This window comes from Struthio camelus, chromosome 5 (genome assembly GCF_040807025.1).
Source record: "Struthio camelus isolate bStrCam1 chromosome 5, bStrCam1.hap1, whole genome shotgun sequence".
Lineage (NCBI taxonomy): Eukaryota > Metazoa > Chordata > Aves > Struthioniformes > Struthionidae > Struthio > Struthio camelus.
Window position 1 is genome coordinate 46,196,173 of NC_090946.1, and position 24,307 is coordinate 46,220,479.

General features: G+C 39.9%; 1 protein-coding gene across 15 annotated transcripts in view; it reads right to left on the bottom strand.

Moving 5' to 3' along the window:
• RAD51B (RAD51 paralog B) overlaps window positions 1-24,307 on the bottom strand; it is a 419,964-nt gene that overhangs the window by 205,038 nt on the left and 190,619 nt on the right. For all 15 annotated transcript variants that reach the window (XR_011141499.1, XR_011141501.1, XR_011141498.1 and 12 more), the window contains one exon: window positions 23,863-23,959. Coding sequence is in view for 11 of the 15 variants with exons in the window: in XM_068946195.1 (XP_068802296.1) it covers window positions 23,863-23,959 (97 nt within the window). In the remaining 4 variants the exon portion in view is untranslated. The remainder of the gene's footprint in view (window positions 1-23,862; window positions 23,960-24,307) is intronic.

Here is a 24,307-nt window from a genome sequence, read left to right on the forward strand (position 1 = left end):
CTAATAGCCTAGTTCAGCTCAGACATAACAAATAGAAATGGCTTTAAATTATCCTTCCCTCGAGACATGATTTCATAAGAGAACCAACTCTATATGCGCAAAAAGAGATTTCCAATGTAAACATGCGGTGGAAGCTAAAAGCTGCAGTCAGATTTAGGGCATGGATATACCAATGGCAAAGCAAGGGATACAATTTCAAAGACACCGACTTCTTTCCAGTTCACAGTATATATTCTTTTCTGTTGACTTTTCTGCCCTTTATGCTTAGAAGATCATGTATATTTCAGTAGTTACTTTCTATCTTTTTATGACTTTAATGGGTTTCATTTCATTTTTTCCCTCACACAACTTTGGCTAGGATGCAGAATCTACAGTCATTATGGGTTAATCACAAGCAGCACCAGAGTCATTACCAGCATCTGGCTGTTGGCATTTGAAATTATCCTTTAAGTTTTCAGAAGACAGACACACTCTTTCATAATTTTAACTATTTTATTATCTAATTTGAAATTCTTAACTGTGAGGAAAAAAAGAAAATGATACTATAAATCTATAATAACCCCAGTATGAAGGAGCTTTTGCTTTTTTTCTTTCCCAGGATTAATGTAAAATCAGGCCTGATTTTATATTTGACAAGATGCCAAGCACAGCCAGCAAGATAAGTGTTTTGCAGAAAGAAATTCAATGCCACTGCTGGCAAAACCTGCATTTATAAATTCTCATGTTTTTACTCTCTGACTTTCTGGTACTCTGAAAAATGTATCTATGAAGACATTATTTTGCAATGATTATTATTTAGAGGTGTGACCTCATCCATTCTCACAGAAACACAAACTTCCAGCAATTTTACACAACATATCGACACTTATTTCAAAACTGAAGTTTAGATCCCTAAAGGTTAGTCACATTTATGGTTTGTCTTTTTAGCACAGAAGCTGTTTTTCAACATCGCTAACATTCAACATTGAATCAGTGCCCTAAAAGAATGATAAATTATCTATTTGAAGGCGACATGGTGCTTATTGTGACTAGACGCATTGAGGGTTTTACACTAGTATAGAAAAAAATGTTCTCTATTATTCTGGACTATGGTTCAGACCTTGTGTTTAAACAGAAACAACCTGTATTTGAAGATTCAGAAATCCTGAAGAAAAGGGGATTAAGTATACAAGCAAACATTTGCATATAAATATTAGACAGTGTAAACTGGCAGAAGGGCTATCATCAGCAACATTTATAAACCAATATAACAAAGCAATAGTCTGTATGCACAAAGGATTAATTCTGCTGTAATCATAATTTTTGTATATCATGCAGCTTTATGTCTGCTACTCTAAAAGCTGTGCACTGACACTACGCTATCTTTGTTACTAGTCCTGACAGTATGCTAGCTAATAAAAAGAGACCTAATCATATCAGAAAATTCCTTTAAAGGCCTTGTTTTGATTGGTTGTCCTCTAACATTATTTCTCTTTTAAGGGTGCACCACCAGGCCTTATACAATAAGGGGAATCATCCTGTATTCTCATTGTCTTCAGGATATGCAGGTCACTCCTTCAGGAACAGATAATTACCACAGATAATTTACCTCTTCCCCACCACACCGTGGTCTGTTACTGTGTTGTGTTTTAGAAGGATGTTGTCATGTAGGTCATGAACAAAGTCAACAAATGATATGTTTTTGAAAAAGCATGACACAGGACTCACTGGCCCAGTAAGTTGTTTCTAGTCCTATTCCCCTACAAATGCACTATTCACTCTTTTTTGACCACTTCACCTTTATGTTCCTCTGCCACCTTTCTCCCAAGACCTAAGCTCTACAAAGAGTTCATGAAATCCCCATGAAATTGACATGGGCAGATCCACCCAACCACAACAGCAATGCAAGCCTTTCCCTCAGACATGGTCTGGAGGGAGCAGATCAAGTGGTGGAAAGAACTAGCTGTTTTTCTACAGTTATCAGAAGGTGCTATATCAAGCAAGAGATTCTATTTCTTTTTAACATCAAGTTAAACTTTGGCTGTAATACATGGCTGATTGGTCCAAACTTGTCCACTGAAAATCACACATTTATCTGCTGGAATATCACCCAGCAAAGGATTAGAAAGGAAACCTGCAAGTGTGGAGGAAACATCCTAAGAAGGGTCATAACAGTTAAATACTATCATCACTGCTATTTCTCTAGATCCAGGATTCTGGTTCTCAATGACAGAATAAGGTGGAAAAAAGTTATTTTTATTTGTCTTTTCAATAAAATATCCTCCCTTCTGTCCTCCAACATATCACTGTTGTACTCTCCTGCTCATGTAATGTTTCACTGCTAAAACAAACTTTCTTGCTCATTGCTCAACACCATCCCCTTTCAATTCAGCAGTTTTCACTACTAAATCCAATGCAAGCTCTTTCACATTAGGTTTAGGTTTCAAATTCTGCAGAACTTTGCTGTTTTCGATTAATCTACCTTTTTTTTTCATCCGACCTCAGCATATGACGGCTAGTTTCATCTGCTCATCTGACAGCCGATCATACAATGTATCTTGGGTCTTCCTCCATCTTCTAATGTATGGCACAGCCTCCCTTATCTCTCCCAAGTCTCTACTTCTGTTATTCTCTACATAGACTCTCTCTCTGATAGCATAATAAAAGATTATAAAAACGAGGAGGGTGAACAGCAACCAAAAAGAAAAGAAAGATCCATTATCCTTTAAGCTGGAACTCAGTCAAAGGGAAGTTGAAACCACCACCTCACCATGAGATATTCTTTGGAGAAACAGTTATTTCTGGAGGATCTGAAGTTACACAAGTGAGCTTTGACAGATGACGGGAAAGTAAATCCAAGAATGAGATGCCAGCTTATAGTACGGCACAAGTGATAGCCATTGTTTGCCGACTCTCGCCCTCTTGTCAGATGTAGCAAGATCATGCAGGGACAGGCAACTTCTTCCTTCTGAAGGAACCCAAATCACAGAGAAAGGTTACTTCTAATCTGCTTTTATTTGGCTTTTCATTTTCCAGTTTCAGTTTCCTTTTTAGTGTAAAACTGTGGCAGTTTCATAGTACATACACCAAGAAGAGTTTCCTTTGGGCATCTGTCCTGGCCTCTAGCACACATAAACTACAGTTTTTACTCTCTTCTTGTACCCTGCACTCCAAGAATCTGGCTTAAAGATTGTTTCTATACAGATGTTTCATCTGGTCTTAAACATTTCAAGCAATAGCTAGTGAACTAACTTCCCAGATTAGCTGCCCCAAAGTTCAGTCACCCACAGTGCTAAGAAACTACATCTTCTGAGGCTGAATCTTAACACTTCTTCTAGCAGTCACTGCACATGCTTATACCTTTTCCTGCACAACTGAAAAAAAACTGAATCACCATATACCAATTCCAAGCATAAATACCTGTACATTCTCACATTCTCAACAAATTTAAAGGTTGAACTCCCGAAGCCTCAAACTGAAAAGCCCTTCTACAACATGGATCATTTCTTGTGGTACTCTTCTGAACTCTTCCCAGTATTTTCATAAAGGCTCAAAGGTCTGAGGATTCCAATTCCAACAGAAGTTAACCAGTCCTGGGTACAATAATAAACAGCATTCCTTATTTCTATTTGGCAATCCCCTGCTAAATCGTATCAGTTCGCATTAACAGGCTCTCTGCCAGAGCTGATTAGCAATGATAGCTTCTGCTGAGGAAGTTTCAACTATTTTCCCACCCCAGAATAATCTCTGAATCACTGTTTAAGACAGTTTCTTATGTTGTATGTACAAACTTGCATTCTTTCTTCTCACGTACATTGCCTTTATTTGGCTGCAGCAGAGCTACACAGAAGCATGGGCAATCTTTAAAAAGGAGCTAAAAATCAGACAGGGAGATAAATGGAATAACGTCTTAAGCCATGAAGATGTCCCATAAAATTTCTGTGCAAGTATGCTGTTGAGTCAGACTCATGGGAATTGCCTGGGAACCCATCACGTAGATTGAGTTGATCTAGCACCATTACATGGCATTAAATTCATAAATGAAAATGAATCATCAAAAAAAGTTACTAATTGCTGCTTGCATTTAGAAGGAAAGAACACCCTTTCAGTCTAGCATCCCATCATTCTTTTACCCTACTGGCAGACCCCTAAACACTTTGTTTTTAATGGTTAAACTAATTCTGACACTTTAGGGAATATACATGCCATTTCATTAACTGCTTTTTTAATAAAAGCATTTACAGTCATTTTCGGTATAGATTGGAACTATTATTTTGTGGGAACAGAGTATATCTTGGAAACTAAAACACAGTCATGAGGAGTACAACACAATGAAAAGTCTTACCATGTCCATCTACAGTCCATCAGACATCTGCATGTAGTGGCCAAAGGACAAATATACTTTAAAAAGACTACATTACATTACCTTTTGTTTCCTTTTGCAACTTTGACTGTGCAAGTATGAGAGTGTAAACAGCATGATTCTCCTTTATCAGTGGCCTGTCTCCTCTGAGATGTATTCAGAGATGCCAGAATCAGGTTCCCCTGCACCATCACTAACTTCACAGGCACTGAATTATCCTATCAGTGAGACTGCTGGAAGAACAGTCTGGAGAGGAAATAACTAAAAATAATATAAAATAACTAAAAATAATATAAGTAACAAAAAAACTTATTATAAGCACATGCACACGCATATACACACATATTACCCACAGGGTCTCAAGTCTAGAAGCACAGGGAACCTGCAAGTGGGATCTATCTGTAGCAGGCAGTCAGAATATTAGACCTATCTGTCAGTTTTTGGCTGCAGTTTTTTTCAAGCATTTTTTGTCCATGTGCATTAAAAGACAATAAAAACCTAAGTCTTTAGACTGCCATTACTTAAGAGTGTCTGACTTGGTCTTTGGCTCATAAGACATGCAATAAGATACAGAGTTTTCACTGCTGGGTCACTAGTTGAAATCTGGCCCAAGTCAAGAGACTGACTGGCTGTAGGAGACAGTCTGTTTCACCTTTAGGTCACTGGTTTGGATCCAGTACAGGCCAGTAGTAGGCAAACTGTCATTACCACCAGACAGTTGTTTAATATCTGAATCAAAATGGGTCTGTCAACCCGGTGCAATATCTAACAGGACAGGTATCTACGTCACTGATGATCTTCACAACAGCTTTAGGAATTCAGTAAAAGACTAAATGGCACTCCCATTCTGGTTGATTTTGGAAGCAGAATCTCCAGATCAAAGCTGAAATACAGCTTGTGCTACTACCACTTGGGTTGGATGGTTCACGGACAAGGGTTTTGAAAAAGACCATGCTTTGCATAGCTCTCAGCTTGGTGCCTTATGGTAACACTAAAATCTATGAGAAAGTATTGCCTTTTTTTTTAAGCAAATATTTTCTTAAATCCATACGCAAGTAGAAGGCATAGCTGTTTGTGTTAATACCTTGAAATCACCAAAATACTGTTCATCTAGCCTATATTAGGTGTTAGGAGAATGCTAATGTTGACCATGAGGTGGAATTTAAAACACTTTTTTTGAAACATACCTTGGTTACATCTGGTTAGTTACAGTAAGATCACCACTGATGTTATACGCAGTTACTTTTTCAAGGAATGTCAACATTTGAGGGCTATGACTTACTGGTAGTTTAATGTTATCCTGGGATTAATATGAGAGGAGAAAAGAGGGTTGTGAGTTATGAGGGGATGTGTACTGAAAGACATTTGGCAGTCTGAGGGTCTCATTAGGCCAAGACTTTGGGATGCCTTAGATCTGTATGTATGCCATTAATTACTAGTTGAGGTATACCGATACACATAGTTTTTTCCATTAAAAAAAAAATTGCTAATTTCAAGATGAACAGAGTTATACTATCTGTGGAGTCCAGATTTCGGGAAAAAGCTGAACAACTTTAATTCTGTTCAGAACAATCTCACAGCAGCCAGAAGACTCCAGAAGAGAAAATATTTTTTTCCTTCTGCCTTCAGGTAGGGCTGTTACTTCTCAAAATGTATCAAGCATTTACTAACCTGAGCTGACAGAAAAGATAATCTTCCCCAAACCAACTGTACATTTAACAGCAATAAAGTAGGTGAATTTATAATTAAGGAGTTATAGATTAAGAGAGTAAGATCTCTGTCTTTCGTAACAGCCCACAGTTAATAGATAAAATCCATATTCGAGATTCATCAAAATGTGCAACCTTGTGTAAAGGTTAATAATTAATTGTAATAAACGTGTGCACAACAAAGAGGAGGATATATAGAAAAAGATGGTAAGAAAGGGCAAGGACAAAATACAGAAATAAAAGTAGGATCAGAGGATAATTCAAGTTGAGAGTGACGTCAGGAGGTCTCTAGTCCAACCTCCTGCTGAAAGCAGGTACAACTATGAGGTCAGATCAGTTGCTCAGGGTTCCAGCCACGTTTTTAAAACCTCCAACAATGGAGACTGCACAGCCTCTCTGGGCAACTTGTAGTGCTCAGGATGTAGAAGAAAAGAAAGAAAAACAGGCAGATGGACAAACGCAAAAGGAAATGTAAAAGAACATGGAAGTGATATTAATGGCCGTCCTAGAACAAACAGGAAAAGATAAGGTGGTAAAGTTATTTTCAAAAGTATAAAAGAAGTATAGGAAAACATTTTTTTAGTACATGCATTTTATCTGGGAGCCTAATGTGAAGGGTCTGATTCTTAGGGGCCTGATTTTATAAAAGAAAATACAATCCAAAACTGAAACAAAACATAAAACAGATGCTTTCAAGCCATCTCAAGATAGGCTCCAGAACCTAGGCTAACCAAAATCACCAGGTTCTTTCAAACGTGTAGGCTGCGGCCAGGCCATTTGAGCAGCGTTTGATATCTCTCTGCTAAAATTTCAAGGATAAACAATGAACCACACTATTTTGTATACTGATCAGCTCTGTAGTTCCATCAAATCGGAAGCCGACTGAGAGCCCTGCCAGTAAACATATCTCCCACGTGCCTGTTTTAATTCTTTCTTTTGCAGGGATTTTGCAGGGCAGATGGCAGGAAAGTGTGGCATTTTCAGTAGCTACTGGGTTTAGTGGCTAATGGATTAAAAGATTCAGATAAACATTTTAAGCTTTGTTAGTTGGACTTTTTGACCTGGTATAACCATCCTGATTCCCAAACCTGCCAGTATAAAGCATCTCTAATAATATAATCAGAGACAGAGCAGAGGGAGGATGTTGTATTAATGTTTACTTTGTTTCTACAACACGGTCAAGTGATGCAAAAGAAGATAAACAAAAGAGATGACCGCGACTTATCATCATTTGGTTTATTAGCTAAACAGTAAGTTCAGGGCTAAATAAATGCTATGAAAGGTAAGGCACAAGTCCCTGGACTGAGGAGTTTGTACTGAACACTACCAATCAGGGCACTGGAAGACCCCACAAGACGAAGAGGACTCCACTGACACCCAGGACCACAACATTGTGAGGGTGCCAAAGAAGGAAACCACGCTGCAACAAATTCAGTTTAAAAAAGGTTGCAGGTTTAAACCAACTTTATCATAACCAGAAACAGCTATTAAGTTTTGAAGCAATAACACATCAGAAGCAATTAAACTGCTGAAATCAGGCAGTAAGCTCTCAAAGGTTTTCAATGGCACTATCGAGTTTAGTGATTGCTCACCGCTATGTACAAGACTACCACCGGAAGGCAATTGTTAATCTAAAAATTAGAATATTGTTCCCCATTTCCACAGATACCTGTGTAAAATACAAGACAAATACCACATAATTTCATATGGAGCTAAGAAGTAGGGCTGGCTGGAAAACCATTTTATTTCCATTTTGATTCCTGAAGGTTGCAGCAAAAGCAAGACCTTGCAAAACAATACTTTTTGGGCAGGAGGGATGAAAGACAGAAAAAGAAAGACTCAGACAATAATCCAGGAGTTATTTTGCCAAATGCATCTCCACAAAACACATCACTTCTGATGAAACACTTATATTTCCATTAAAACAACTGTTAAAAAGATTTTAGCATGATCAAGTAAGAAATATTTTATCATGTTAAAGTCTGCTGAAAATCCAGAGCTTTACAGGTGCTGCAGGTTACATTTATTTATTTGTTTGAAAATCATCTGATCTAATACTCCACTACATCAAACTACAGGTGAATTTCTGCCACCTTAAATACAATAGAAAATAAGAACAACAGAATCCTTGGCTGAATCTACAGCAGTCTCACAGTCGCTCTAAACTGCATGGGCTGCCCTACTGTGGGCCATTTGTCTTGCTCAAGATTACTATTCACCCTTCTGAACCCAAATACTTCTTTCTAACATTTGGGAAAGACATTTACAAGATATCCCCACCAGTGGAAAAGCCACAGTGAGCTCATTAAAGTAAATTTTCCAACTCCTTTACACTGCCAGAATGGCACAGAAGTGGGTAGAGCCTCCTCTCACCCATAGGATTTCCCCATCTAGACAACAGACATCTCATTTCAACAGCAGGAAGAATCATCTCAGGATGCATAGTAAATTCTAAGATGAGTAGTCTGTGCTGACCTCTCTGCCTCTGTGACTCATCTGCCGCTGGAGCCCTCTGGATCCAACTACCTCATTTCATGCTAGCACACATGACCGTAACACGCTATTGTCACAGCAGTGACTAAAAAGCAGATGTACCCTCAGGAAAAGGAGACCCCAAAGATCGTGAGGTCCTGAATCCACCGTGAACTCTTCCTCCTGAGATTCACATCAGGTCACTGACTGACACTATATAGTTTGAAGGCACTGAATTTTATCCTAAATTTCACCTTCAGTCATTTTTTTCATTCCTGCTGAACTCTAACAGAAGCAGGTTTACTGACTTCTAAAGATCCAAACATTTGCAGGCCTATCTTCTTTTTCACTTGTCTTTCAATGGGTAGCAGTTTTCTAACAGCAATTTTTCAATGTTAATTAACTCTTAAGCATGACAGCCACTGTTTCAATTCATAAAAGAAAGCATCAACATTACCAGTTTAAGTTAAAAAGTCAAAACGAACAGAGAGATAAAAGGGAGTTTGGTGGGACTTCTGAAGGATCATTCGGCAGTAGATGTTGAGGACCGGACCCAATAATTCCGTACGTAGGGCATGTGCTCACTGCAGCTGAGAGATGTGACTGTAGGCCAAGGGCAGGCACACATATCATAAACAATAATAACAGCAAAAGACATGGCAGCTTAGGGTTCAGTTCAGACTAGCTCCTCAAATGCACAACTCGGATTTCAGCTGTTCCTTTGCTAAAAGTCATCCTGTCATTTCTTCTCTTCAAGCATTACCTGAGCTGGATAGCTGCAAGTTCCCTCACTCAGACAATGTGCATTTCAGCTTACTGCTAATCCTTCCTATGGTTCTCTCAAAGTGGTTTGTATTGCCTGCCTTATCTTAGATAAAAACACACATGGAAAAAAGCATTTCACACGTTTGTTTAATAAGCAAGTCTACATCAGCAACTAATCTGGCACAACAGGAAAGGATCAGCAGACCAAAACGTTTGGTGTTAATGCCCTTACTGCTACACTGTATGTGCGTCTGCTGTTCTATTCTATTCAGAGTAGATTTGGTTTCGTTCCCTGGCAAGAACGTCCCCACCATGGCTAGGGTTGGAAACTGCCTAGAGGACCAATCACTGCTTTAGAGCCTTCTGCCTCCATGAGCACACCTGGCTAGCATGGAGTGGAGCTTCTGTTTAACTTCCTATAAAAGATCTCTAGTTAGTGCACACCAAAACCACTCTATATAGTGAACAAACATCCAGTAACTGAAGACAACTGAGAACTTTCTCCAACACCACATTACTGCTCTTGAATGAAAATACTAACATAGATTCACCCTAAGAAATATCTGAGCTACTGAATGAATCTTACTGGAGGGATCTTGCAGAATATGGGAACTTACGTACATCAACTCTCAACGTACTTGAGAAAACAGCAAACTCCTTTATAGTATATATTCGCAGAGTATCCTACAGCCAGAAGCATCAATCATTTAAAACACAATTCTGGATTGACATTGGTTATCAGGAATTTTAATCATGAACCATCCTGCATCATTTACAGTTCTTCTTTAGACCCAGCTGACAAAATCCAGCCCACCAGTTTGCTAAGCAAAACCAGCAACCAATAAAGTTTGGTAAAAAGTTGGAAACCTAATATGTAAAAAAGGAATTAAAAATAAAAGATAGGCAAGGAAAATAAAAAAAAGAAAAGAAAAGAAAAGATGAAATCAAATATTATTTTAAGAGGAACACAAGGATTTATTTTGTATACACAACATCAAATTTATTAGATTTTTTTTCTTCAAAGCTACAGGGGCTTGGCTGTTGGAGCTTGACATTGTTTTTCCATAACCTTTTGCTTTTAAATTAAACAAATGATCTCAGTTTTTGGAGCAGTTTTTGACGCCAGGGAAACTATGCCATTAAGAGAGTGCCAGAAACTTATTTAATTGATGCACGTCCCAAGAACTGCTCAAAAGAGTGCAGACATACTACATAAAGATTTCAGGGAAATTACTGAAAGGCCACAGAGCTGCAACAGAATGTGATATATGAAACATGGCATACAAAAGACTCAGTATCAAAAGGATAAATTGAGTTTGAGAGATATTAACCTGATTACCTAAGAGGTACTATGAATCGGATATGGCTCCACTGTGCACCATATCCATCCTGGATTGATGGAGGAGAATTTGTGCTCCATTTTCTGATATATAATTGGTTCTCAAGGTATGATCCATTTAAAAAGTTTCAGAAACAATTTTTTTTTTTCATTTGGGAGGGGTGAGTACAGTAAAAAGCCTATAACAACACTTTCTGACTATTTCCTTCAGCAGCACTGGGGATTACACATACAACTTATTTCTTATTTTCAGTTGAATGCTCTCTATGCACCTGCCTGACAAAAAATCAGTCCACCAGTACTGGTAAACAAAGGACCCTGTACAGAGCTCTGAAACTGAGACTTGTACAGAATAAACTCCAGGTAATTTTATGCAATTTTTTTTTTTATCCAAACGATAAGTAGTTGTCACATTTTTCTGCACCATCTCCTCCTCTCTCCTTTCTCCCCTCATTGGCATTTTCAAGGATCCATTCACAAAAAAATAAGTACAATGAATTATCCTTTCCAGTTAGGCTCCTCCCCTTGCCAGATTCATGCCATGATGCTACAGTCCTACACTTATCTTCCATGACTGTAAATTATGAACTCACTGGCCTTGGATTATCAAGTCAGTTAGCTATTAAAATGTTATTATTTTATATTTAAATATCTTGCTGGTAGTGAGTGCTTTTCAAAAAACAGAAATCTGCTTGAAATCTGCTTCTGTTGCATATAAACTCGATTTAACGCTGCAGTAGACCAAAGCACAAAAATCAGATCTCTAATAAAGGCATCTTAAAGTTAGCATTTTATATGATAAAGGCTGTTTGCTTTATCTGGCTTCAAAGACAATAGTTTTGCAGACTACAGCAGCAACCACATGAGGCCACCTTGTATTTATTTCCCCATTGGCATTGCGCATCTCTAAGACTGCGCTCACATTTACAGATTTAGAACTACAATTTTATAAAATAGAGGAAAAGATCTAACCCACCTCCAGTATCATTACCCTATATAACTTCTAATTACTTCAAATAGAACTTCTAACTACTCAAAGAGAGCCATGGTCCTCAATCCCTGAATTAAGGCAAGGAGTATTCAGGGAGAACTGTTTTGGAAACGGAGACTTACGAAAAGCAGCAAGATAGAACAGCAATGGGGCAGAACTGCCAGGGGCAGCTGGGTTACACTCAGCAGTGGTGGCTGAGCCACTGTGCTGCACGGCAGCTGGGGCTGATGACCAGCCAACTGGCAGCAAAGACAGACAAAGAGGCAACTCCATGAAAAAAGGCTGAAGCAGCGTGGGAGGACTATGACCTTTTGATCTCTGAGATGTCCCTGATGTACCAAAGTGACATGTCAGATCTAATAGGCTACATTTTCCAACTGGTGGCAGGGGCCTACAAATTACTGTGGGATATGAAGGCATTTGTTGTGACGATCCTGGCCTGGATGGGGCATATCACCACCTCCCTAGCAGGACTATCTGACAGGCTAACCCAGTGACTCCCAAACTAGGGGTCATAACCTCCACCAGGGTCACAGCAGCACAGAGTAGGGTCACAAGTCTGACAGAGATTCAGTTGTTTATGTTAGTATGTAGGACCACAAGCTCGGCTGGAGTGAGTTCACCACCAGAAATAGAGACACAAACAGAAACAATTTGGGAACAGCTGGTCTAACAGCTTTCACACTCAGGAACTACTTCTTGATATTCAGCTTAAATGAGCTCATACTATTCCATTACATATCCACGTGCCAGTCTGAAACAACAGCTCCCCTGCCAGGTATCAAAATAGCTCAAATTACTCCCAGAGAATCATAGCTGCTTAGCGTCTGCTTTGGGTTTTCTCCTAACAAATTTTCCAATGTTAATAGTGCTATACCCATACTTGAGCCACTCCCTTTTCTACCCTTCCTTTAAAGAGGTAATGTTTACCTAGTTAAGCACCAGCTCTCCCAGGAGCCTTCTGTGACTGCAGCTTGCCTGTGAGATTTGCACAACAGTAGGAAATTTTATGAGAGTAGAAATTAGTATAAACAAAGCCTTCCTCTAGCTAAGCTCCAGGCATTTCCTCTTTCTACCATTTCTTCACCCATCTTTCTGTACAACACTGTGATCACTTGAGTTGCTCTTCTCTGAACGCTCCTCTATTTTTTTCCCATGTATTGCTATTATGAGAAGACAAGCAGAATCCAAATTAAATGAATTTGGCCCATGTGGAGCATGCAAAATCTGCTCAAACTCAAGCTTGCCTATTTTCACTAAATTAAGAGACCATATGCTATACACTTTGTTTTATTATCATGTTATGTTTGGGTTTGAATCTAACCTTTTAGGAGTAGACTGTCACTGGGAAGAAGTTCATTCACATGCCAGAGCACCCAGCCTCAATCTCCAAAAAAAAGCTAATGGATTGTAAAACTTGCATCATTTAAGACAATAAATCATTATTACAATAATAAAGCAGGAAATACACACAAATTAAGCAGAAACACCACCATGCTCTTTTTACGATTAAGGAGAGTCATCAATCACAGAGGCTGCCTGAGATTAACAAGAAGCCACTTTTTCAAACATCCTGCAGTAAATCCAGAGGAAATCCAGCTGGAACTGAAACTAGAACTTCGGCATCAGACTTTGAAATCATTCTCCATTCTCTCTTCCTGGCCTCTCCTTCTGCATAACACCTCCATCTAGAGCCACTCTTAAACGGTTCAAGTTCTGAAATTGAGCCATACGCTTCATGCAATGCCACAAGCCAAATATAGTTCCTCCATAGTGATGTTTTCCCATGTCTATGAATCGTTCCAATCCCTCCCAGTCCCATTAGAAGGGAGCTCCACTGCTGGTACTATAAAACTCCAGAAGATACGGGACTGAATGTTACTGAATAATGAGGATTCAATTTTATTTTTGTTTTTCTCAGTCTCCATTTGTCCTTGATTTAAGGATGAACCAGTATGTTAAGAACAGCATCAAACAGAATTTGACTGGTCGTTGTGCCCAGAGACAAATGGTGTTTAGCTCTGTCTTACCCTTGAATTCATTTCCACAATGTAATTTGAAAGATCAAGTTAGTATAGAGCAGATTCACTAACAACTGGAGTACAGAATAGGGCTGCACAACGTAACTAGAGCCAGATCACGTCTTGTGTTTCTGATGCAAGCCACTGATCTGCAGGACTACAGTTAAAACGCAGTTCAATCATTTTTACTCTGCACAGGATGTGGTGGGGGGGAGGAGGAGGAGAAGGGATTACTGCCATTAAATAACTAGGTCTCTTTAATGGTACTTGTATGGTGTAAACAGAAACCTAAATTCCAATCTATATTAGAACACATTTTCTATATTCAGCCACAGTGAAACATGAGTTAGTTTATTTTATTTTAAAACATTTTTAGGGTAAAAAGAGATGACCAATTGCAGTCTTGTTACAGTGCTTTACAGCTATGCCCCATCAACTGAAACCCAGTGACTGACCCTTGCATGCTCTCAGTTTATCGCAGTACAAAGGAAAAGAGGAATAAACTACTGCAGGTAGCAGTGATTTATGCAAACTCATTTTACTTTGCATTGGAAAGTGCAACACATGCACTGAGTCTCACTTTGTCTCGGCAGAGGTAAGTTACTTAGCAGCGGAGAGGTGGTAATTCCTGAGTGCTTGACTATGACTGCAAGCGTTCCTGTTACCATGCCTGTGATTATACAGATGAGTGATTGCCAGCACATGTACCTGAAGGGTTTTTGAATTACAAATTGTTGATTAATGATTATAAGTCATGTCACATCTTCAAAAAGAAACCACAACAAAGCAGTAAAACTTGGTATTCTATCATCATAGCAATTAGGAAATGAGGAATGGAGATTCTCTTAAATTGAATATTATAGAGTCCTCTGAATGCTCCTGCTGACGGTTTCCTACCCTTCCACAGTCTAGATTAAACGATCATGCAAATGTCATTCAGCTTGAAACTACTGTGTACATGTACAGTCTCTGTAACACTGTTAAACTGAGATCTATCTCTTTATTAAAAAACCATTAAAATTTGGCTGAATGTTGTATGTCACTGCTTCCCACTTCTGGATATATAGCTTCAAAATTAGTACAGGCTGATATGACTTCTATTATCATGAAATCTAATTGCTCCATATACCACTGCAGCCCTGCATCTTGCAGATACAATCACAATATAATTTCCCCTAACGGTTATATCATTTGTTCCAGGCCCTGTAATGATGGTGCACTTCCTTGATGCATTCTCAACAGCTAGAAGGGTTTTTTTCCTTCAACTTTCAGGTGCAGACTGCACTATTTCTAGGAGTACAGAGTTACACAAACACAGTTCAAGTACAAGCATGGAAACCTATTATTTTGAGCAGGCTCTTTTTCTCTCCAACCCAAATTACTGAGATTTATCAAAGTCTCTTTTCTGGTGTCTGTCAGTTACCTATCCTGAAGAGTACATGCTACGTATTTTTCTGACTCCTACAGGGCTAAGGAAGATTAACTCCTTCCTCACCTTTCAGTATATGTGGGCCCTATAAACTTCTCCATGAAGAGTCTGAAGCCGGAGAAGTAACTCAAAGACAGAGAACAGACTGAAGGAACAAAAGGCTTGCTGCAGCATTGTTCAGATGCCTGGTAAAGAGGGCTGCAGGGTATTTGTTGGGGGAGTCTCTTCAAGATTGCCGAGACAAGAAGTAGTCCAGCAGCAAAAAAAAGGATTAAAAAGAAGCCACTCTACTTCTTCCACACAACCCACACGAATTGGAACTAAGGTAAGTAATGAGCTGAGTAACTCTACCAACTCCTACACTAAAGTTATAGATTCCAGGGGCTCAGACCGGGAGACATAACCCGGTTGGCTTATGGACTCATTGAGCTTTGCTACCTCAGCATCAGATGGTTACTGGTCTTGGGCCTGAGTGGCAACACAGCAGGTGAGAAGTGGCAGTTCATACTTCACAGTAAAAATAACGGCAGTCTCGCTACGATTCCCCATATCATCATGACAGTAGAGGGCAAAAGATGTATTTGAGCATTTCACTACCAAGTTAAGCTATAATACAAACACAGAACTCCATTAACTTTTCAGGGATCTGTTTTAGTCTTCAGTGTCCACACACGCATCTCAATTTCAGTTCAGTAATTTCCTCTTCAGTATGCACAGACATGGCTTAATTGCTGGAACTCACCTCCCACATAAACTGGTAATAGCACTAGCGTTATGTGCACTCATTCTCTTTTTGCATAACTAAAATTCACTAACCCTTACAGGGTCTCATAAGGGAACACAGCGCAAAGATCTTTTTTCCACTACACCAAATTGAAGAGACTATCCTAGTTTTATAAATAGGCCTAGTAATCTCCATACAGATTATTCCATAATGATGACAACAAAAAAGATTTCTAGTTACTATTCTCAAATATTTGGGTCTCAGAAAATCAGAGTGGATTCCTATTAAAAAGATAGGATATTAATTTATGAATTGTCCCATTTAAAAAACTACTATAAATAAATAACAGCGTTTCCAGGACAAACTAGCTCCTCTATCAAGCAAAATTGTGCAAATCAGCTGATAAAAGGTTTTACAGAGCATGCAGCTAAAATACCAAAGGCCTAGAACACATCAAAATGTTATGATTCTTTCTAATAAATTTAAATTCTTAACATGCTGGAACATTTCATTAGGATAAGTATTATTCTGTACTGGCTGCAAAACTGCAAACAGGAAGTATTTTAGAAACTTGTTTAACAGCTGCTCTGTTCATAAGTTTACAGTTTCTGCAAAACAGATATATGTGTATTCCTACAGAATATTCTTTAGGATTTTTATTAAGTTACTTGCAGGGGTAACTTTAAACATGAACATATAAATCAGTAAATACATAAATAAATACATAAATAAATACATAAATACATAAATAAATACATAAATAAATAAAAACAACCAACAACTTCTAGTTTTTCAGGGCCCCTGAGTGCTTTTATTAATTCCTTCAGTGATTTCTCTCAATTCAGTGCTAGGACTGAAAAAAAAAAAAAAAAAGGGATTTGAGCAGGGAAAGGCTCAGGGAAACTAAAGAACTGATCTTATTCTGGGGCCAACAGTAGATCAACGCATTATTTTCCCCAGAGGAATATCTTTTAAACATAAAACAGCCATTGTGAAGTAAGAACATATCCCCACATTAAAAACAGGGAAACTGAGGCCTGAAGAGTTAAGTGACTTGATCACAGTCTGACAGAAAAGCAAAGGCAAAGCAAAGAATAGAGGCCAAGGATTCGAGCTCCAGATAGTCCACTCTGTTCCACAGACTAAACCCCTAGACTGAAAGCAGCAAAATTGTGTTGTGGCAGATATGTTGTGGTAGCTTAGCTCCCTTCAGTCTCCACAATACAAAAGCCTACTTCTATTCAACAGCTTAAAAGAACTTAAGATCACAGCAACAAAGATGAAAAGGTCAGACCAAACTCATTGCTCTCACCATGCATTAAAAATATACAATGCTATGACAAACTTTGATGAACACAAATGGCAAAAGATTGAATGCTGGGCTCCCCAGAGCTAGCAGAAGTTTATAGACAGCATTAAACAAAATCATTCTGACTTTTCTAAACAAATATTTGAAAGTGTTAGCTAAGACTGAAGAAGCCCGAGACAGAATTTCTTTTCTTGCCTTATACTTTGTGCGTGCTGGGAGAAGGATTCTGTTCCTGTTCGTAAAAATAACGCTCCTGACCTTTTTCCAAGAAAGATGGGGTCTTTGATGTCTGCCAGAGGAAGTTTGAGCTTGCAGCTGGCAGATACATTAATATGATAGATGCTGGTGGACTAGAAGGGATCTCAAGTAGGTCATACTGTCCCAACTCTGCACCAGAACACAATTTGCTTAATTTCGCTTAACCTGCGGTTTCTGAGACTTATGAAACACACAAATTTCACTTTCCCGCTAGCACGCAAGACACACTAGCTTAGAATTCGCGTCTCGATCCTTTTCATTAGGCAAAATTCAATCATGTGAACTTTGCAAAAATAACAAAAATAGCAGTCACAGCCATAGATAACTTTTTAAAAACATCAGTTAACAGTCACACAAAATATTTTGTTGTGGATGTTTGCACTCTATTTCTACTGTTTGCTTAGCCTAAGTAGTTTAAATTTATTTCTTTAACTATTGCAGAGATTATTTTCACTGGGGTGAGGAGTACTTGGTATACACTTAAATAATCGAGTATTAATTCTTCAGGTCAGATTTTGAAGCCAAGAAACGGCCATGGGCCGATCTGACCATGACTGCAATTTAGAACAACTTTAAAGTTGCTCAAAGTTGTATGTGATTGGAACAGCTCAAAAGAGACTCTTCTACAAAGCAAGGACTGAAGTGAAATAGCAGCACTTAGATCATGCTTCAGTCTAACCTCTATGACGACAGGGATTGCAAGAAGGCTATGTAAGAATAGTATGGTCTTTTATAATAATCTCATGTCACAGATGGATTTACTACACAAATGGTATTTTAAACTAGCTAATTTACAGGACTAGTTTTACACCAGATATGCAAAGCAAACTGGATAAGAACAGCTCATGTTATTTATACCGAAAGAATCTCTTCACTAAGACATACAGTATGAACTCTTGTATGGCTGACACATCAACAGAGCGGGTAAAAATTAAACTGAGTTTGGTTCCTAGTGAAGAAGCGTGCCTGAGAGTTTTAGAGTTGTAGAAAAACATTGGTCTTATTCAACTCCTTCAGACAATAGTACTGGTAAGAAGTTAAAGGCTGAATGAATACAAGGACCTCAACCCATAGCTACAGCAATTGTTGTATTCACTGCCATAACTTGCAGCAAACTAAAAATTGATGTTTTTCTGTCTGTCTTGAAGCAGAAATATGCACAGACCCAGGAAATTTAGCTGAACATAGCCATTTGCCACAATAAGTGCAAACTAGCAGGGTTCAGCAGTTCTTCCATTGCTACATAGGTGACAGGGTGTCAGTGCTGCTTTTAAAAAGTTTTTTATATTCTCAAAATCTAACATGTTTATAGGATGCAAGTTTTTGTGTACTAGATTATAATTTTGCAGAAGACAAACTTTGATTCTGAAACAGCTTGAGAACGTCCTTTCAGCTTGTTTATAAGATTAACTTACTGTCAGACACCAAATGAACAGCTTCCTTGATTTCTTGACTAATCTAACACACAACTTAAGAAATTCCCTTTGAAAGCTCAATCAGAAACAAGAATAAAAGCCACTGTAACATTCCATTTCTATCTACTAACATATTCAGTCTGCAAATATCATTACTGTCTCTGCCTAAAAAAAAAGATTATCCTTTTAGCAAACCATTTACAGTGACAGGACTCTGATTTCAGATATGATTAAAACAACATATTGGACATATACAAACCAAGAGATCTCAGTTGCTTATAGAACTAATAATGCTTATAGGACTAATTATTAGTGACTTACAGTCACTAATAATATAGTGACTAATTCACATCTAGGTCACTGGTTCAAATTCAACTGAAGTTGGTGATGAGTAAAAGAGAAGAGGGAGGCAAAAACCCAGTCATAAATCTGGCTTCTGTTCTTGACTTTGGAATATCCTCACCTTGTGCACTTCCCTACAGAATTCCACATTTGTAAAATAGGAGTAAATATGCTGAGTATCACACTAACACGGACGACTACTTCATGAAGGATTCTTAAAGTAACCCAATATCCTCGGAAGATAAAAGATCACTACTTTTAGGCTGATCAACAGCTAATATGAAATCAATTAGGGGGGATTTTCTCAGCAGAGGCCAACATCCCCAATGCAGAAAAACATCGGCCACACTTCTATTTTTTGACAGCAACATAAACAGAGAAATCAAATGTTGAATGGGCCTGAAATTCCTCTTTTTGTCAGAGGTGGACAATTCACTGCTGGCAGGGCACCTCCAGGACCCTCCATGGGGTACTGGGAAGAAGCACCCAGAGTCCCACCTCCACGGGGTGAGAGTCAGCTAGGGTGGTGGAAGATGTGGGGAGTAGATTTGGGGCTATGCTGGTGGGGAGAAGAGAGTATGAGGGCAGAGAACTGAGAGGTTTGGGACAGAGGAAGGGCAAAAACATCAGAATGTCGGGAGGAATAGGAGGATGCATCTAGAAATAATGAGACACAGATGGGGGAAGCAAGGGAGGGAAATAGCAGAATCAGAGTGATGGAATGAGGTTAACCTTTAGAGAAAAAATGCACAGGACCAGGTGATGAAGAGCAACACATAAATACAACCAGAACGTGTGAATCCTGAAAGAATTCCTCATGGTCAAGCTCATCCGCCCTTGCGACTAAGTTAAGTGACTCGTGGCTGGGCCACCGACATCCAGCAGCCCTGTGAAGGGTAAGGGCCTTTGTAATCCAAAGGCTTAGTGCAGGGCAAGTACAATATCCCCTGGGCAGAGACTGAGTGATGAGTAGCAGAAAGCCAGGGTTGAGCAGCAGCGTGGAAAGCTGAAAGAGATGATGCCCTGCAGGCTCAGGACCCCACTTTTTCACCATCCCTTTCAGTTCAGTGAGGGCCCTTCCCAGAGGACAGGCACAGATGAGAAGCAGTCATACGGCACCAGTGAATCTTCGATGTCCTTCTATGGGGCTTTCATTCAAAAAAACTGCATTGAAAGTGATGGTAAAGGGGAAGTCTTACCTTGGGGATCTATTTAAACATAACCCTAGCCCAAAACATAAGCCTAACCTTTGAATCAGTGAAACCTTAACCAAGAACCCCATCCATGGCCCGTATAAAAAATGTTGACAGAAGACTATTTTTGTGAAGCATGGCTCTTCCTTTCAGACCCTTTTGCAGACTGATTCCAGCTCTACTGCTAAGCTTTGTCCCTCTCCTAATGCTAACCATAAGATTAAATGTCGCCTTTGGCTGAGCTTGAGCAAAGGACCTGCATCTATAGGGGAAAGGAAAAAATTGTCAGAAGACAAATTCCCATGCATCCTAGGCCGCCTTTGGTAGCTCCTTCACAGTTCCACTCCCTTTGGATCTCAAGGCTTCATCCCTCCTCCTATGCTAGTCCTTCTCCTATGATTCAACACTGGCTGTTCCTTCCATGGCCAAGAGTAAAAGATTGTCAGAGGACAACAGTTTTTGCAGACAAACACTTCCCTTGGAGGGCCATTTCAGTTCCAGTCCAACCACAACTCTGCATTTTGCCACTCTCTGAACTCTAACCCTAACCCTACCCTAGTCAGGGCTGACTCCAGGCAAAAACGTCCATACATGGCCAAGCGAGAAACCTTCTTAGAGAATACTTCCTTATACAGCCCAGGACTTTCCTTAGAAGCCCATTCGCAGCCCAGCTCTCAATGGACTTTGAGACATTGTCTCTCTCCCAAAACCTACGCATAACCCTACCAATAACCCTATCCTTTACCCTAACCCTCAAAATCAGCTTTGGCCCAGCATCATCCCCCATCTGCAGGCCCAGAGGAAGAAGGTGAGAGAGGAGAATTCTCCGGGCATCCTGGGCCTGCTGGGGCTTTTGGCAGCCCCTTTGCAACCCCACTCCCACTGCATCTCTATCCCTACCCTAACCCCGCAGGCTGCCTTTGCCAAGGACGCCCAAGGCAGGTCCAACGAAGAAGGCTGTCAGAGGACAATTGTTTTTGCACCACAACACTACCATTGGAGGCCTCGCTTCAGGCTCAATCCAGCTGCAGCTCTCCTCTTTCTCTTTCTCCAAACCCTGACCCTAACCCTAGTGCGGGCTGAGTCTAGGCAAGGATGCCCATGCAAGGCCCAGCAGAAAACACTGTCAGAGGACAATTGTTTTTGTAGCCCAACACTTCCCTTGCAGGGCCCTTTTCAGGCACAGTCCAGCAACAGCTCTCTGCTTTGTCTCTCTCCGAAACCCAACCCGAACCTTAACCCTAACGCTAGGTTGGACTAAATCTAGGCAACGACACCAATGCAACTCCCAGTACAAAATATTGTCAGGAGACAACTGTTTTTCAGCCCAACACTAATCCTGGAGGACCCTTTTCAGACGTAATCAAGCTGCAGCTCTCTCCTTTGTCTCTCTCCAAAACCTAACCCCAACCCTAACCTTAACCCTAACTTAAATGTACTGTGGGATCGTTCTAGGCAAGGATGCCCATGAAACTCCCAGCAAAAAATGTTGTCAAAGAACAATTACTTTTACAGCCCAACACTTCCCTTGGAGGATCCTTTTCAGGCTCAATCCAGATGCAGCTCTCTCCTTTGTCTGTCTCCAAAACCTAACCCTAACCATAGGTCAGGCTGGGTTTAGGCAAGGACGCTCACGCAACACCCAGCACAAAACGTTGTCAGAGGACAATTGTTTCTGCAGCCCAACACTTCCCTTGCAGGATCCTTTTCAGGCGCAATCCAGACGTAGCTCTCCCTTTTGTCTATCTCCAAACCTTAACCGTTCCCCTAGCCCTATCTGCAACCCTAAAGTTCAAAATCGTCTTGGACTGAGCATCACCCCAGGACCCCCCCATCCATGAGCCCAGAGAAAGAAGGTGTCAGAGGAGAATTCTTTGGGTATCCTATGCTTTCTTTCGGCAACCCCTTTGCAGCCTCACTCCCACCAGACCTCCAGGCTTCATCTCTTTCCCTACCAAACTCTCACCCAACAGGCTGTCTTTGCCCGTTCCTTATCCAAGTACATGCATGCGTGGCCCAGTGGAAAAGGTTGTTAGAGGACAATTGTTTTTGCAGCCCACCACCTCCCTTGGTTTCTTACCATAACTAAGACTTCAGCATGGTTTTGTCTTGACTAGGGATTTGGGCAGTGGAGTCTCCTCTGTGTGGTTGGTAAAGAGTGCTGTTCTACGGCTGGAGTGTGTGAGGAGGTAGCTTGGGAACAGACGGGCGCATCAGCAGGAGACTGACAGCAAAAGGACTGTTCAGGTAGTCTGGCAGCAGGGCTATCCTTAGTCCTTACTGTATACAGCAGCTCAAAATACTTCCCCAACACTGTTAATCCCTGATGTGGGATCTCTGTGATGCTCCCAGCACAGGTTAAAAACTGAAGCAAACTGTAAACCCAGAACGTGGTTGAGAAAAACAGGAAGAGAAAACCAATTGTTTTTGCATCACAATTGTTTCTGCTCTACCAGTATATGACACAGCATACAAATGCCACATCTGTCAGTATTAGTGGACAGAAGAGGGAAGGAAGGGAGAGAAGGAAAGTTTATCATCCCTGCAATTCTTTACTAAATCTGCCCTTAAATTACTGAAAGAGTTTACATTGCTGCTATCTGTGCTGCTCTTGTTCTGAAGCTAAACAAAGGCTTCCATTTTCAACAAGTGTCATTCTGGCACATTTTACCACTTTAGATCTTTAATTTAAAACAAAGAATGAGATAAAGATGCTTATCATCATACATTTGGGCCTACATATAAATTGAACTCTATATAATAATCTTCTGTGCATCTATCCCTGACACAGGGTACTCTGACTATTCTTTGTAACTGGGAAAGCTGAAATTACTATGTTACATTACAAAACCTGATTCAGAATTAACTACTTCTCTTTGCAACGTTAGCCCTCATTTTACCCTCAAAATACTTAACGCTTGTCTCCAATTCTGCACAAAGTTCATTACTCAGAGACCAGTACAGAAACAGACAAAGAAACATGAAGATGTAAAATAGCACATAGCATCACACAAAAGCTCATACTACATTTATGCAGTATTGAAAGCTGCAGTTTGAGGCACTGTACGTGAAAATTGAGTGGCATAATGCAAGGGATAGGAGAGAGTATTTGCTCTTTCATCTGTGGCCAGCTACTTCTCTGTGGAATCACGGTAAGTATCAGATCAGACCAAATCTGTGGCCTAGCCTGGTATTAACTCCAGCAGTAGCTCCAGGAGATGGAAGAAAAATAATGCTGAAAATGCATGTGAATGAAAGAACAATGCTGAGCAACATTACAGAACAGAAAGGCTTGAAAATTCATTCCCAGCCCTTAGGAAGTATCAGTACCTTAAGGCAATCAGTACAGTTAAGGCAATCTCTCTCTCTCTCTTTTTTTTTTTAAAATAAATTTTCAAAGAAATTGAAAAATCATTTTGTTCCCTGTCTATGTTTTATGTTAGGCTTGATAACTCCACTCTCACAGGCCCCTGAATATCAACAGAAGACCGCAAGTTACAACGTGGATTTGTGTCAGTATAGAGTTTCAGTTCTGACAGAACAGATCTCTTACCTTCTGACAGGGACAAATCATCAGCTGGAGACACCAGGTCTGCCTGGACTGCAAGGCCATTGCTCAGCCATGTGGTAATCTGATTCGTCAAGATAACCTGCAAACAGACAGGGAGAGGGGGAGGGAAAATGAATTTTTACAGCTACCAGAAGGCAGACAGCAGCTCAGATGAGGACTGGTACACAGGCAAAGACCCACTCTGACCTTCAGCAAATTCAACACAGAAAATGTTGAACTACCTACATTAACTAAAAGAAATATTGCAAACAGTGCAGAAAAGGGATATTGTTAGAAAGATGAAATATAAAACAACATGCAGACAGAGACTACCGCCTACAATAAAACTACCATTTTGAAGAAAGATTGGTCTTAGATGACCAATCTGACATCCCTTAAAAAAAGCGTCATTTTCTTCACAGCAAGAGAATAATATTTTGAGAATTTC